The sequence below is a fragment of the Aquarana catesbeiana genome, linkage group LG04 (assembly GCF_042186555.1).
Source record: "Aquarana catesbeiana isolate 2022-GZ linkage group LG04, ASM4218655v1, whole genome shotgun sequence".
In the NCBI taxonomy this organism is placed as follows: domain Eukaryota; kingdom Metazoa; phylum Chordata; class Amphibia; order Anura; family Ranidae; genus Aquarana; species Aquarana catesbeiana.
The window spans coordinates 150,263,067-150,278,732 of record NC_133327.1 but is presented as its reverse complement, the minus strand read 5'-3'; the positions used below and the strand labels follow the sequence as shown (position 1 = coordinate 150,278,732).

The 15,666-nt window shown below is 39.3% G+C and overlaps 1 protein-coding gene across 3 annotated transcripts in view; it reads right to left on the bottom strand.

The window, feature by feature from the left end:
• The window catches only part of TRPC1 (transient receptor potential cation channel subfamily C member 1), a 214,791-nt gene extending 203,180 nt beyond the window's left edge, over positions 1–11,611 (bottom strand). The window contains exon 1 of one of the 3 annotated variants that reach the window (XM_073625879.1): positions 11,253–11,611. In XM_073625879.1, coding sequence (XP_073481980.1) covers positions 11,253–11,379 — 127 coding nt within the window. In that variant the 5' untranslated portion in view covers positions 11,380–11,611. The remainder of the gene's footprint in view (positions 1–11,252) is intronic. The other 2 variants (XM_073625876.1, XM_073625877.1) reach the window with 2 other exon arrangements.
• Positions 11,612–15,666: the final 4,055 nt, after the last annotated feature.

Below are 15,666 nucleotides of genomic sequence, written 5' to 3'. Positions count from 1 at the left end.
CGGAGTCAATACTTTATAGAACCACCTTTCGCTGCAAGTCTTTTTGGGAATGTCTCTACCAGCTTTGCACATCTAGAGAGTGAAATTTTTGCCCATGAGTCTTTGCAAAATAGCTCAAGCTTTGTCAGATTGGATTGAGAGTGTCTGTGAACAGCAATTTTCAAGTCTTGCAACAGATTCTCAATTGGATTTAGGTCTGGACCTTTACTGGGCCATTCTAACACATGATTATACTTTGAGATAAACCATTCCATTGTAGCTCTGACTGTATGTTTAGTGTTGTCATGCTGGAAGGTGAACCTCCACCCCAGTCTCAAGTCTTTTGTAGACTCTAACAGGTTTTCTTCTATGATTGCCCTGCATTTGGCTCCATCCATCTTCCCATCAACTTCCATCTTCCCATCAACTTCCATCTTTCCATCAGCTTCCCTGTCTCTGCTGAAGAAAAGCATCCCCACAACATGATGCTGCCACCACCATGTTTCACAGTGGGGATGGTGTGTTTCCCCCACATGGCTTCTTGCAAACTGCAGATGGGACTTCTTATGGCTTTCTTTTAACCCAAGCTTTGTTCTTGCCACTCTTCCATAAAGGCCAGATTTTTGGCGTGCACGACTAATAGTTGTCCTGTGGACAGATTCTCTCACCTGAGCTGTAGATCTCTGCAGCTCCTCCAGAGTTACCATGGGCCTTTTGGCTGCTTCTCTGATTAATGCTCTTCCTGCCAGCCTGTCAGTTTAAGTGGATGACCATATCTTGGCAGGTTTGCAGTTGTGCCATACTCTTTCCATTTTCGGATGATGGATTGAACAGTGCTCCGTGAGATCTTCAAAGCTTGGGATATTTTTTTATAACCTATCCCTGCTTTAAACTTCTCCACAACTTTATCCCTGACCTCTCTGGTGTGTTCTTCTCTTTTTGGGTCCCTCTTCATTGCTCCTGGCCCCCCCCTCCTGTGGAGTGCCCCCACAGCAAGCAGCTTGCTATTGGGGCACCCAAGTCGAGTCACAGCTTCGTTTGCCCATTCAGACACAAAGCCCCAACCCAGCCCCGCCCCCTCTCTCCCCTGATTGGCTAACTGACTTTGATTGACAGCCACAGGAGTCAATGGCAGAGCTGCTGTGTCTCAGCCAATCAAGAGGAGAGTCCCAGATGGCTAAGACATGGCTGGAGAGAGATGGGGCTCAGGTAAGTAATTAGGGGGTGCTGGGGAGGCTGCTACACATAGAAAGTATTTTATCTTAATACAAGATAAAAAACCTTCTGCTTTACAATTTCTTTAACCACTTCAGCCCCTTAAGATTTTCCCCCTTAATGACTAGGCCATTTTTTGCGATATGGCACTGCGTCTCTTTAACTGACAATTGCGTGGTCGTGCAACGCTGTACCCAAACAAAATGTATCATTTTTCCCATAAATAGGGCTTTCTTTTGTGGTATTTGATCACCTCTGCGGTTTTTATTTTTTGCGCTATAAACAAAAAAAGATCGATAATTTTGAAAAAAAACACAATATTTTGTGCTTTTTACTATAATAAATATCCCCCAACATTTTTAAAAAAATACAAATTTCTTCATCAGTTTAGGCCAATATATATTCTTCTACATATTTTTAGTAAAAAAAATCGCAATAAGCGTATATTGATTGGTTTGCGCAAAAGTTATAGTGTCTACAAAATACGGGATAGATTTATGGCATTTTTATTATTATTATTTTTTTTTTACTAGTAATGCCAGCAATCTGCAATTTTTATCCGAACTGAGACATTGCGGCAGACAAATCAGACACTTTTGACACTTTTTTGGGACCACTGACATTTATATAGCGATCAGTGGTGTAAATAGCCACTGATTACTGAATAAATGTCACTGGCAGGGAAGGGGATAACACTAGGGGGCGATCAAGAGGTTAAATGTGTTCCCTATGTGTGTTCTAACTGTGGGGGGAATGTGGCTGACTTGGTAGGAACACACAATCTCTCTCCTCTCCCCTGACAGAACAGGGATTTGTGTGTGGCCTAACCTGGCACTAGCTTATGCTGATTATCGAGCCCTAGGTTAAAACTAGCTATAGAATCCCAGGCCAGAAGGGAATTCAGATTCACCTACTAATATGCTGGAAAATAACCATTACACATACAGTAGCTCAGCGTCTTTGTTCTGCAAAAGGTAATCCTGTGTAGATAGTTATAAGATTCAAGCAGGAGGATGTTCCACCTGGATGTTCCATGATGAAACATTGCTTGGGGCCTTGAGGCCTTAAACATGAGACTGTCCCTCCCCCTCTCTTATCCCCCCCCGCCGCACCTACCTAATATTTCCCCACAGGCTGTGGGGGTTAGGGCAGTTCTAGATCTGTCGACCTACTAGAATCAGATCAATTCCCCTCTGCTGTATGTACTATGTATTTTGGGACTTTGATACTGCTTACTTAACCAAGGTTCCTATTGTGTTACCTTTTCTCCTCTGTTTTATGTTGTGCCTTGCACTGTCAGGCAACAATTCAAGTAATTTTTATTTGATTTTACTGTCCATGATTTGTATGTGTTGTACGTGTTTAATAAACTTTACTGTTAAAAAAAAAAAAAAAAAAAGCATAAGACTGTCCAAAACAGATATCAATTGCAAATGAGAGAAAATCATCTTTCTTTATATTTATACCCTTGGCGCTGACTGCCTCCCGGCTCTTTAAGAGCTCTAAAAGCCAGGAAGCGAATGCAGGTATTTGGGTCATGTGACTGATGTGAGTGGCTGTCACATCGGTCAGATGATTGGAAAGCTCCTGATCGCAAGTATGCACCGGGAGCTTACCAAGCTCTGCCAGCTACTGTGCTGGGAACGTGCAGGGAGTGCGTTCTTAGCATGGTAAGTTGTTTACACAGGGCCGCATATGTGCAGCTGCTCAGCGTTAAGGCCTACTCATTGAGAGGCTGCTTATATGCGTGCTGTCAGTGCCAAGAGATTGATAACACTCCACATTCTTAAAGCGTATTTCCACATTTGCAGTTCAATTTGAGAAAACCCCACTATATGTTTGTTATGTGTTTCCATTCACACAGCATACCTAAAAAAAAGTTTAAAAAATATTTGTTCTTACCTTTTAGATGTTTCTAAAGGATACAGTGTCATGATTGATTCTAATGCTGCGTACACATGACTGGACTTTCCGTCAGAATAGACTCCGACGGTCTTTCCGACGGAGTTCTGATGGAGTTCCGCTGAAACGGACTTGCCTACACACGATCACACCAATGTCCGATCGTTTAGAACGCAATGACGTACAACGGGACTAGAAAAAGGAAGTTCAATAGTCAGTAGCCAATAGCTGCCCCTGCGTCGTTTTTGGTCCGTCAAAATAGCATACAGACAAGCGGTTTTCCCGATAGGAACTGATTCCGTTGGAAAGATTTGAAACATGTTCTATTTCTAGGTCCGTCAGAATTTTAGAAAGAAAAAGTCTGATGAAACCCACACACGATCGGAATGTCTGACGGAATTATTCCGTCGGACCTTTTCTGCCAGAAAGTCCGATTGTTTGTACACGGCATAAGAATTTCAGAAGAGTTTCACACTGTCTTTATCCCCACCCAGGCTGAGCTATACCTCATTAACATATAAAGCAGAAGGGATGTTTCTAAATTTGTATCCCTTTATAGAACAGTGTTCAAATCTATAAAGAAATATGTGCAGCGCTCCAAATTATGTATAATAATGTACATGGTGCAAATAAATAAATATAAAGTTACTAATAAAAATACTGTGCATTGCAAAAAATTCATCAAATGTGTAAACCACTTCCAAATAACTTATGCTGTTTTTTAAAAAACAAACATACAGTGCTTAATCCCAAAGAATATTATAGGATATTGAACAAGAAATGAACCAAAGCCAAGCCCTGTCAAAAGGGGTAAATGTCCTCAACCTGATCTTACCTTCAATCAGTCGGGCAATTGCCTCTGATGACGTCATCTATGACAAAACGCATGGGTCCGAGGTAGGACATATGAAGCAGAACTTACCATGCATGTGTGGCCCAGTGTGGCCATTTTTGGTACTGGCGAAAGGATCCACTTGCTCCAACTCCATTACATATACACCTGAATGCTTTTTTATCTTCTACCCGACTGATTGAGGGGAAGATCGTGTTGAGGACGTTTACCCCTTGTGACAGGTAGGAGCGCCTGGAGTGTCTTCCGGTATCCACACTATTAGTGAGGTTGCCATTGATGTCCCATTATATCCACAAAGGCCCATATTGACCACCTTAATCGGGGTCATAACCATCTTGTAAGCCCTCCCCCTCTTTATTGCACATCGTGGAGTGATCTTTTGGAGCATTTACTCTGGATACTTACTCGCTTTAACTCTCTTGTGACACTTCAATATACCCATGGACTGTGGCTATTTTTATGTATCACACATTCACAAGGACAGATTTTTGGCTTTGGTTCATTCTTATTCAATATCCTATTATATTCTTTGAAATTAAGCACTGTATATTTGTTTTTTAAAAACTGCATACATTTTTTGGAAGTGGTTTACACATTTGATGAATTTTTTGCATTGCAGAGTATTTTTATTAGCAACTTTATATTTATTTATTTGCACCATGCACTTTATTATAAATAATTTGGAGCACTGCACGTTTTTCTTTATATATCCGTAATATACTGTACTTTACCATAATATAGTGCTAGCAGCTTCTTTTCTCTTTTTGGATTAAGGCCTAAGCGCAACAGGATTTCTAGTGTTCAAATCTAGTTTATAACCAATAATGAAGTACTGTGAATAGAGTACAGGCAGGATTAATTATGTTAAATTTTACTCCACAGCCCTCTACCAAACATCACAGGGAGAGCATGTAAGGATTGTTAAGCAAGTTAAACGCCCTTAAAATGGTAGCCAGAAACGTTTACATTTTTTTTGTTATGCTTTGTCAATTTTTGGGGAACATGTAACAAATGTAATGTTATGCCCCGTACACACGGTCGGATTTTCCGACGGAAAATGTGTGATAGGACCTTGTTGTCGGAAATTCCGACCGTGTGTGGGCTCCAGCACACATTTTCCATCGGATTTTCCGACACACAAAGTTTGAGAGCAGGATATAAAATTTTCCGACAACAAAATCCGTTGTCGGAATTTCTGATCGTGTGTACACAAATCCGACGCACAAAGTGCCACGCATGCTCAGAATAAATAAAGAGATGAAAGCTATTGGCTACTGCCCCGTTCATAGTCCCGACGTACGTGTTTTACGTCACCGCGTTCAGAATGATCTGATTTTCCGACAACTTTGTGTGACCGTGTGTATGCAAGACAAGTTTGAGCCTACATCTGTCGGAAAAATTCCTAGGATTTTGTTGTCGGAATGTTCGATCAATGTCCGACCGTGTGTACGGGGCATAAGTGTTATCCCAAGTTGGCTGCGAAAGTGGAAATACACATTAAGGAAAATGTATTTATCGCGTTTATTATATGTTTCTTCTATGTTAATGAGGTCCAAAGCAAAATATTCACTGATACCCATAGCCTAGAATAAGCTTCCTGACTCCCCCACAGGGAAATATTTTGCATGGGGTATGATAACAATAGTTTGTGCTATTTGGGCTCCGTAGCAACATCTCAGAGATTAGATCATTAACCGCTTCCGGTTAATGATCTTCTGGTTAATGATTAATCACAGCAGAGGCCGATCTGCAGGTTCCCGGCACTGGATATCCGCCGACACCCACTGATCTTCAGTAGAACACAAATAACGGAGATCTGCCTATGTAAACAAGGCAGATTTCTGTTCTGACAACAGGGAAGGGATGGATTTTGTGAATAAAAAAGTAAAAATATTTCTTCCTCTAGTAAAAGTAGCACATACAGCACACAAAAACACTGGCTAGGCACACAGTTAACCCTTTGATCGCCCTAAACGTTTAACCCCTTCCCAGCCAGTGTCATTCATACAGTGACAGTGCATATTTTTAGCACTGATCACTGTATTAGTATCACTGGTACTCGCAGTCAGTTAGTGTCAGATTGTCCGCTTGTCCACCACAATATAGCAGTCCCGCTATGTCGCTGAACGCAGCCAATACTAGTCTAAAAAAAAGAAAAAAATTCCACAAATATATACCATAGTTTGTAGACGCTATAACGTTTACGTAAACCAATCAATACATGCTTATTAAGATTTTTTTTACCAAAAACATGAAGCAGAATACCTATTGGTCTAAATTTATCAAAAAAAATTGATTTTTTCAATTTTTTTATATTGGGTATGTTTTATGGAAGATATAGAAGATGTAAAAAAATATTGTTTTTGTTTTTCAAAAATGTCAGTCTTTTTTTGTTTATAGCACAAAAAATAAAAAAAAACGCAGTGGTGATCAAATACCACCACAAGAAAGCTCTATTTGTGGGGAAAAAATTACACATATTTTGTTTGGGTACAGCGTTGCATGACAGCGCAATTGTCAGTTAAAGTAACGCAGTGCCGTATCGCAAAAAAATGGCCTGGTCATGAAGGAGGTTAATGTTCTGGAGGTCAAGTGGTTAACTTCTTTAGCCACTTTATCTTTGGTCTCCAAATTAATCAAATTATTCATGACTTCTTAAAGGGCAGAACTTCAACTGTAAGGACTCTGAAAATATACAGTATACTGTATATTAGGGAAAAGTGAAATTCTGACTCCTGTAATCCTGCCCAGCCAAGAAATCCAAAATGACTTTGATGATTCCAAAAGGCTTTTTAAGCACCAGAGCAATGGTGGGTAGTTTGCTGCACACAATAATCCGCAGGAGCGAGTAACATACATTCCTAAATAAGGCAGTCAGCTATGTATATACTGGAAATAAAAAGATTGCTGGATGGCTTGTTGGGTTACCAGACGTAGGGTTATGTTTATGGCTTTAGACCATTGCACAGTCATGTAGTATTATGAAGAGATTAGACAGTAATATACTCAATGTGATTACATAACGTTGTCTGCAAACATACAAAGCTTGTGATGATGACCGACAGCTTCCAGAGGATTTAAAGAACTCTAAAAAAGTATGCTACCTATTGTACAAATTCTGAAGAAAAAACAGTAGGCAGTTCTAAATATTTGCTGCCCAATAATTATATTGGGGGAAACACTTTTTTTTTCTTGAGATAATAGGAGAGAAGCTTGTCTGTGCATGGCTGGGAACACACAGGCCTAGGAATATGGGTCTCTGAATTATATTTCCTCTGTCGGATTTCTTTGTCATCTGTGGACTTTGGACTTTGTTCTGTGTTGGAAGTTAATAAAGTGCATCTCTCTGGAAGAATTGGGTTGCTGCGGAAGAGTACTTACATCATCATTATAATAATACCTAAATATTAATTATCATACCCACTCTACATCATATCACCCAGTATATATTAATATATTATACCCGATCACTACAGTGATCGGGTATAATATATTAATATATACCCGATCACTACAGTGATTTTTAAATGAGCATTTTTAGGCAAATGGATGATATACCATCAACTTCCGATGTTTTGGGAAGGGTTACTAGATATCTTAACATGTGATAAAGAAGCATAATAACATACTTCAGAAAAGTATTACCAATAAATGCTATACAAATCCTGTATAATAATAATAATATGATAAACAATTATTTTGTCAAACAAGTGCAGCCTAGTGTATTTTAAATCATACCTGCCCTTAATTGACACATATATGGACTTTTTTTCACCTTTACCAAAAGTAGCTACAAAACAACCACATAAATAAGATTTTGTCTTAAGCAGGAACAGGTGTCCCCATTAGAAGATTTGCCCTCAACTTCTGTTATGGCTACAGAGTTTTGGATTTCTTAATTGCTGACTGTCGACTATCGTCACATGGACAAAAATAATGGATAATCTTCCTACTGGGAATAATGCAACAGGGTAAAACCAGACAGGGGCTCTAACTCTTCCCTACCCTATTCAAAACTAACAAAAAAAGCTATGGCTTTAGATATTTAGCGAAGTGCCCATTTAATTAATAGATGCAGGCACAGGACCATTTAACTCCTTTTCCCATAACTCCCTCGATTCCTGGGTATGTCCAGGGAAGATAAGTTTCTCAGTTTGCCTCCCTCTGCAGCTCAGAAAGGCCATACCTGATGAAGCCAGGGTAGCTGGGCAAGTGTTCTGCAGCCAAGTGAGTTTCTCTCCACTGTCAGAACTAGCATGTGGACAACCAAACAGGAGCCCAATAGAACACAGCTTCTCCAAATGACCCAGCCACTGCATGGAGCACCACCATTTGTATTCTGGTTCCAGTGGGGTGCCTTCCCCCCATTGTGTCCTCAGCCCTTGGATCCCTCCAGCTGCTTACCTGTGCTACCAGAGCTACCCTGGACTTCACTGTTTATGAGGATAATCACAAGTAGTTGCTACTGCTCTGAACTGTTTTTACTGAGGTAGCTATCCTCACCTTGACTCACTGTAGTTATAGAGTCTTATAGAAACTATGCTATGCAGCCACGTTACCCTGATGAAGCCACAGAGAAATAACCTGTTTTGTATCATTCTGCAGTGTATGCATGCTCGTTGCCATCCTAACAATATATCTAATTCAATTAATCACGCTGGAGAGTTAACTGCCATCCCAGACTTGTTTTGCATTATTGATTATTCCTTTGCACCTGTTTAGTAAACTGCAAGTTATGGTTACTTTTTATCTAATCATTTGGCTGATTACCCATTCTGTTACAAATACACTTTAAAGACTAGGGTGCCTTAGATCAAACCCAAGCTGGGTTGCTTGGTCTGATCTTTTCATGTAAGACTATCTTAACCTGCCTTCTCAATTGGCTCACTTTTGTACATCTTTATTTGATTTTCTGTTTTTCTCTGGGAATCACCCAAAGAGAAAGCAGTAAAAAACACTAAATGTTTAATGCTGAGAATCATATCCATTTCATGGCTTTTGGAGTGCCTTCTGGCAGCTGCCAGATTGTCCATTGACTAGTGTCTGTTAGCAGTATTGCAGATACAAGGCTGGTACCGAGACAGGTTTGCCTGTTTACTGTAAATGATTTTGTGAGATCTTGTCATAAAAAAAGAGATAACATAAAAAATATATCAGTCAGAAAACATGCCTAAGTAACAGGTTACTCATTTGTATCTATGTTAATTTCAAGTTAGCTTGACTACAATTTACACATAAGGCTCGGTTCACACTGCCGCGACTTGGGCTCTGATTTGTGAGACCCCAAGTCGTGTGACATGTGAAATCCCATGTTAGTCAATGAGAGCTGTCTTAATCAGCACTACTGAAGTCACTCCTACTTTAGAAAAGGTCCCTGTACTACTTCAAGGCGACTTCTATCCGACTTGTGCACATAGACCTTAATGGAAGTCGCCTCCAAGTCAGATCCTCCTCTTTATTGATGTGATTTGGATCCAACATTACAGGAAGGTTACCCAGGCATTCCTGAAAGTCGCTTCTAAAGTCGCATCAATCCACATCAAAGTAGTACTCAAGCCGCCAGTAAATTGCCAGGAATTAGCTTGGCAAAGTTGCACCATAAGTAGCGTGACTTTCAGGTCGTAGAAGTGTGAACTGAGCTTTAAAGTAAACCTTTCCTGTGAGTAATATGAGAGCTGCCACTGATGGTTGATGGCCACGATCGACCCCTTTCTGAAAAAGCTAGTTGACTCATAATTATTTTCACCCACTAGCTATAACTTCAGGCAGATATAAAAGACACAAATAAATGCAGCTCTGTAATCAATAATAAGTAATTTAATGTGTTTTGTTGGGTGCAAGCAGTGTAAGTATCTGAATTTCAGGTATCAGCCTCTTGCAGTTACTGTGCTGTAGAGTTCATACTGGGGGAGGGAGAAGCAGCACAAGGAACCAATTATTTGGTTTACAGTCCAGGAACCATACTTATAGGTGGAGAGAGCAGAGACATGAACTCATCAGTCTGCTGCTTCTCCTTTCACTGTCTAATCACCAGGTGGGGATGGAAAAGACCTGTAAGTTACCTTACCACAGCAGAGAAAACTTAGGTCCTCCCATGTGAGACAGGGTTGTCTGGGTGGCAAGCTAGAAATTCTCAGAACTTGTTAACAAAATCACAAATCCTTTGGCAGGTAAAACAGCTTCCTTGTGTGTATTTCATTTGCATTTTTAGCTGTTTGCCTAGATTTCCACTTTAATATTTTCACTGATTGTAAGTGATCAGAAACTGGTATCAGTGATCCGAAACTTGTACTCAAGAAAGTCAGAGAAAAGACAACACTGTATGCAGTAGGTTTATCTGTGAATTCTTTCCATGGATTGTTATTCATGGCTCTATTGAATCATACTGAAAAATAAATATGTAGGTGTAGTAATGGTAGAACCCCATTGAATACAAATACACAGACTGGTGAATCCTAGATCCACAGTCCATATGACAATATACTGTATTTTTAACGTTATGTCATTTTCTTTTATAAAGTGATTGCATTATGCTAGTCTTCATACCTAACAAGTAGAGTTTTATTTCTCGAACAACTCATCCCCACACAGTCCTTACCTCTCACGAGCAACTCTTAAATTGTATTATAGCACTACTGTCTCCCTGTATTTTGTAAAGTGCTGCGCAAACAGTTGGCACTATATCGATCCTGTATAATAATAATAATAATAATAATGCCAATAATAATAGTAATAATGAAAATAATAATAATAATAGTAAATAATAATACACTATGCATTTTTTGCCGGCAGTGATTTTTGTTTTGCTTACAATTATGCGATGAACAATCATTTTTAAGCAATGTTTGTAGAGTTGGTCTCATACATTTTTAACATTCTATAAACTGTTGGTTGCACATTTAGATTATTTGGATAAATAGCAACCAGATCAAGCAGGAAAGGAAAAGATGTGGTGCTCAAAGTAAGTTTAAAGAAAACACATTCAAGTAATAAGAGAGATCATTTATAGCGGTCACACAAATGTATTCGGACGGGTATCACCTATTAAGGGTTATGAGATTTAAAAATACAAAATTTAAACATAAAATGTATTTCTTCAGCCTAAACTGCTGCTTGATGCGACAACAGGTTTTTTCTTTATGTAGATAGATAGATAGATAGATAGATAGATAGATAGATAGATAGATAGATAGATAGATAGATAGATAGATAGATAGATAGATAGATAGATAGATAGATAGATAGATAGATAGATAGATAGATAGATAGATAGATAGATAGATAGATAGATTTGCATCCATACCCTTTTCACAGGCCAGCAAGAAGAGCTTCTCATCCAAAGTGGTTTCTTCCTTTACTTCTCTGACGTCTTTTAAAGCCAAGAATTTATTTGGAGAGGAAGAGTCGGTGCTCTGGTATAGAGCTGCCATGGTAGAAGAAATCCCATCGGTCACCTAATTGCAGGCGGTGATTTTCTTTAGGGGTTAAAAGATGTGAGGATGCCCCTTGTTATTAATCTGTGTTTTCTGTTCTCTGATACATCTCATTCCTCCTACTCCCTTCCCATGACAATCGCCAGCTGGGAAAGGGTCTGTGATGCTGAGATGTAATGCACAGCACCATTGGCTGTTTTCCTCCTCTATCAGTCAGTGCACAGTGATTTTTCATTGGTCCCTGCATGGTTTTTGCTTACGTATTTATTGGTCCTATCTGCTGAATGTCAGGGATGTGCACTGCTTTCCCTCAGGAGCTTGCTTTGCATGGCTGTCACAGGACAATACAGGCTTCTGCCAGATATTATTACTGGGGCATCTGTTCTGACATTCCAGGATTAACCCCTACAGCCCTGCACTTCTGATCCACTATTCAAATGAGAGCTGGGAACTGTGCTTTTCTGCAACCTGAATAATCTTTGTGATTAGCAGAAGCAACTCAGCCATCCTTTTCACTCCCTTTTTCACTGTGCTCATTTGTACATACAGTAAATTCATTAGCGTTACATATGGAAATATTTATTGCCTTATATTCAATGTAGAGTGAAGCTCCCAGTGCAGAATTAACTGTTCCTAGCTACAAGGGGTGCAACCATTTAGCAGTTTAACTAACACCCAGTCAAATCGTTTTGTTAAGAATGTGCTGACTGTTGGGTGTAGGTGTTATTATCACCGTCTCACATTAGAAGGAACAATGATAAGTCAAGTAACAATTGAGTATAGTTATCACTGTGGCACCACTGTCGAACTGCAGAAATGTGTAACAATCCTGGGCAATTCAACATGAATAAATGCTAAAAAATGAAAAAGAGTTACCTAGGGCGGGGAGGTGGGTGCACCATACCTCTTGCAATACCCAGCTGCAGGGTGTTGCACATCACCAATGTGAAGGAAAAACTGACCACATATGTTGGGAACATTGTTGTCCATAACCATATGGCTTTGCCCCCCTAACTGGGCTCAAGGTATTTTCTCTGGTGTTACTTTACACACAAATTGTAATGATTGCCTGTTTGTTGTCCCCTCTTTGTACAATTGCCAATCTTTTGCCTGCATATTGGCTGATTACACATTTGTTGCCCAGGAGTTGACACAATTGCCAGTTTGTTGCCCGTGTCCTGTCATGATTACCGATTTGCTGCCCACGTTTTGGTACAACTGCTTGTTTGTTGCCCACTAAATGTCATGATTGCCTGGTTGTTGCCTGCATATTGTCATGATTACCTATTCGTTGCCCACATATTGTCACAACTGCCAATTTATTGTACATGTATTTTTACAATTGTCTGGTTGTTGCTTGCATTTTGTCATGAATACCCGTTTGTCGCCCATGTATTGTAATGGTTGTCCATTTATTGCCTGCATATTGTCACAATTGTTGGTTTGTTCCTCACATATTGCTATGACAGCCCATTTGTTACCTGCACATTATCTCAATTGCCTATTTGTTGCCCGCATATTTTCATAAGTAACTGTTTGTTGCCTACGTTTTGTCATGACTGCAAGGGGTTGATTTACTAAAACTGGAGAGTGCAATATCTGGTGCAGCCAGTTTGTTCAATTACGCTTTGACAAAAAAAATGGTTTGTAATTGGTTTCTATGCAGAGCTGCACTAGATTTTGCATCTCCAGTTTTAGTAAATCAACCCCCCTATTTGTTGTTATGTGTTGTCAGAGATTGCCCCTCAATTGCCTGCATATTGCCACAACTGCCCATCTGTTGTCCATGCATGGTCAAGACTACCCAATTTTGTCCACATATTGTAACAATTGACTTGTTACAATTGATTGTTTATTGTCCAAGTATAGTATATGATTTCCCATTTGTAGGGTTGCCCTTTTTTGCCATTGTATTGTTAATTTACTGTTTGGAGGATCATATTATCCCCATGATTCACTATGTGCGCTGTTATTAAACCTATGAATTTTATTTGTTAGTTTTTACTGGCATGGTTACGTTGATAAAGTTGCTAGATGAGGAAACTTTTAACTAATAGAGAAGGGGGGGGGGTTAAAAAATAATCCACCCTGGGTTTCAAATACGATAGGTATGTGTTCAGTAACTGGATGTTAAAAGAATGCAAAGAAAATATTCCAGAGATATAGCACCTGAGGTTATATACAAATCTCACATTTTCTGTAAAATGTGAGCTTACCTCTACCAGACCTAACCTCTTGGTCTTTTGATGTTATGGGCAGCATCACTAACCATCAGGAAGACCAGGCGTGAGTTTTATAGAAAAAGGCAAGACTTTAATATAATTCCAGCCCTTTATCAGTGTATCGCTGATTGTTTTGACATGTGGTTTTTCACTGAAAGTAGCCTCATCTTATGTAATTTTCAACAGATGGCTCAGTTTGAATTGCAAAAGTTTGTGACAGGTTTACTTTAAGGTCCTTTCGATCCTATAACAAGCAAAGCTGCTGCATAAATGTATGTTAAAAGGCAATGACAGTTTGACAATGCAAGGATACAAGGATCACCAGATATTATTTTAATGAAAGTTTACATAGTTTACACGTACAGTGCCTTGAAAAAGTATTCATACCCCTTGACATATTCCACATTTTGTCATGTTACAACCAAAAACATAAATGTATTTTATTGGGATTTTATGTAATAGATCAACACAAAATGGCACATAATTGTGAAGTGGAAGGAAAATTATAAATGTTTTTCACAATTGTTTACAAATAAATATGTGAAAAGTATGGCGTGCATTTGTATTCAGCCCCCTTTACTCTGATACACCTAACTAAAATCTAGTGGAACCAATTGGCTTCAGAAGTCACCTAATTAGTAAATAGAGTCCACCTGTGTGTAATTTAATCTCAGTATAAATACAGCTGTTCTGTGAAGACCTCAGAGTTTTTTTTAGATAACCTTAGTGAACAAACAGCATCATGAAGGCCAAGGAACACACCAGACAGATCAGGGATAACTATTAGTCATGCAGTATACAAATCTGGCCTTTATGGAAGAGTGGCAAGAAGAAAGCCATTGTTGAAAGAAAGCCAAAAGAAGTCCCGTTTGCAGTTTGTGAGAAGCCATGTGGGGGACACAGCAAACATGTGGAAGAAGGTGCTCTGGTCAAATGAGACCAAAATTGAACTATTTGGCTTAAAGAAAAACACTATGTGTGGTGGAAAACGAACACTGCACATCACCCTGCATGCACAATGGCAGCATTATGTTGTAGGGATGCTTTTCTTCATCAGGGACAGGGAAGCTGGTCAGAGTTGATGAGAAGATGGATGGAGCCAAATACAGGGCAATCTTAGAAGAACACCTGTTAGAGACAGCAAAAGACTTGAGACTTGGGTGGAGGTTCACCTTCCACCAGGGCAACGACCCTAAATATACAGCCTAAGCTACAATGGAATGGTTTAGATCAAAGCATAGTCATGTGTTAGAATGGCCCAGTCAAAGTCCAGACCTAAATCCAATTGAGAACCTGTGGCAAGACTTGAAAATTGGTGTTCACAGAGACTCTCCACCCAATCTGACAGAGCTTGAGCTATTTTGCAAAGAAGACTGGACAAAAATGTCACTCTCTAGATGTGCAAAGCTGGTAGAGGCATCCCCAAAGACTTGCCACTGTAATTGCAGCAAGAGGTGGTTCTACAAAGTATTGACTCAGAGGGGCTAAATACAAATGCATGCAACACTTTTCACATATTTATTTGTAACAAATGTTGAAAAACATTTATCATTTTCCTTTCACTTCACAATTATGTGCCACTTTGTGTTGGTCTATCACATAAAATCCCAATAAAATACATTTAAATTTTTGGTTGTAACATGATAAAATGTGGAACATTTCAAGGGATATGAAAACTTTTTCAAGGCACTGTATACTTTGTATATATACTGCCTTGTAAAAGTATTCACCCCCTTAGCATTTTTCGTAGTTTTTTTTGCCTCACAACCTGGATTTAACATGGGTTGTTTGAGGATTTGCATCATTTAATTTACAGAACATGCCCACAACTTCGAAGATGTTTTTTTTTATTGTGAAGCAAACAACAAATAGGACAAAATAACAGAAAAAGTCAATGTGCATAACTATTCACCCCCCTAAAGTAAATACTTTGTAGAGCCACCTTTTGCGGCTATCACAGCTCCAAGTCACTTTGGATAAGTCTCTATGAGCTTGCCACATCTTACCACTGGGATTTTTGCCCATTCCTCCTTGTAAAACTGCTCCAGCTCCTTCAAAGATG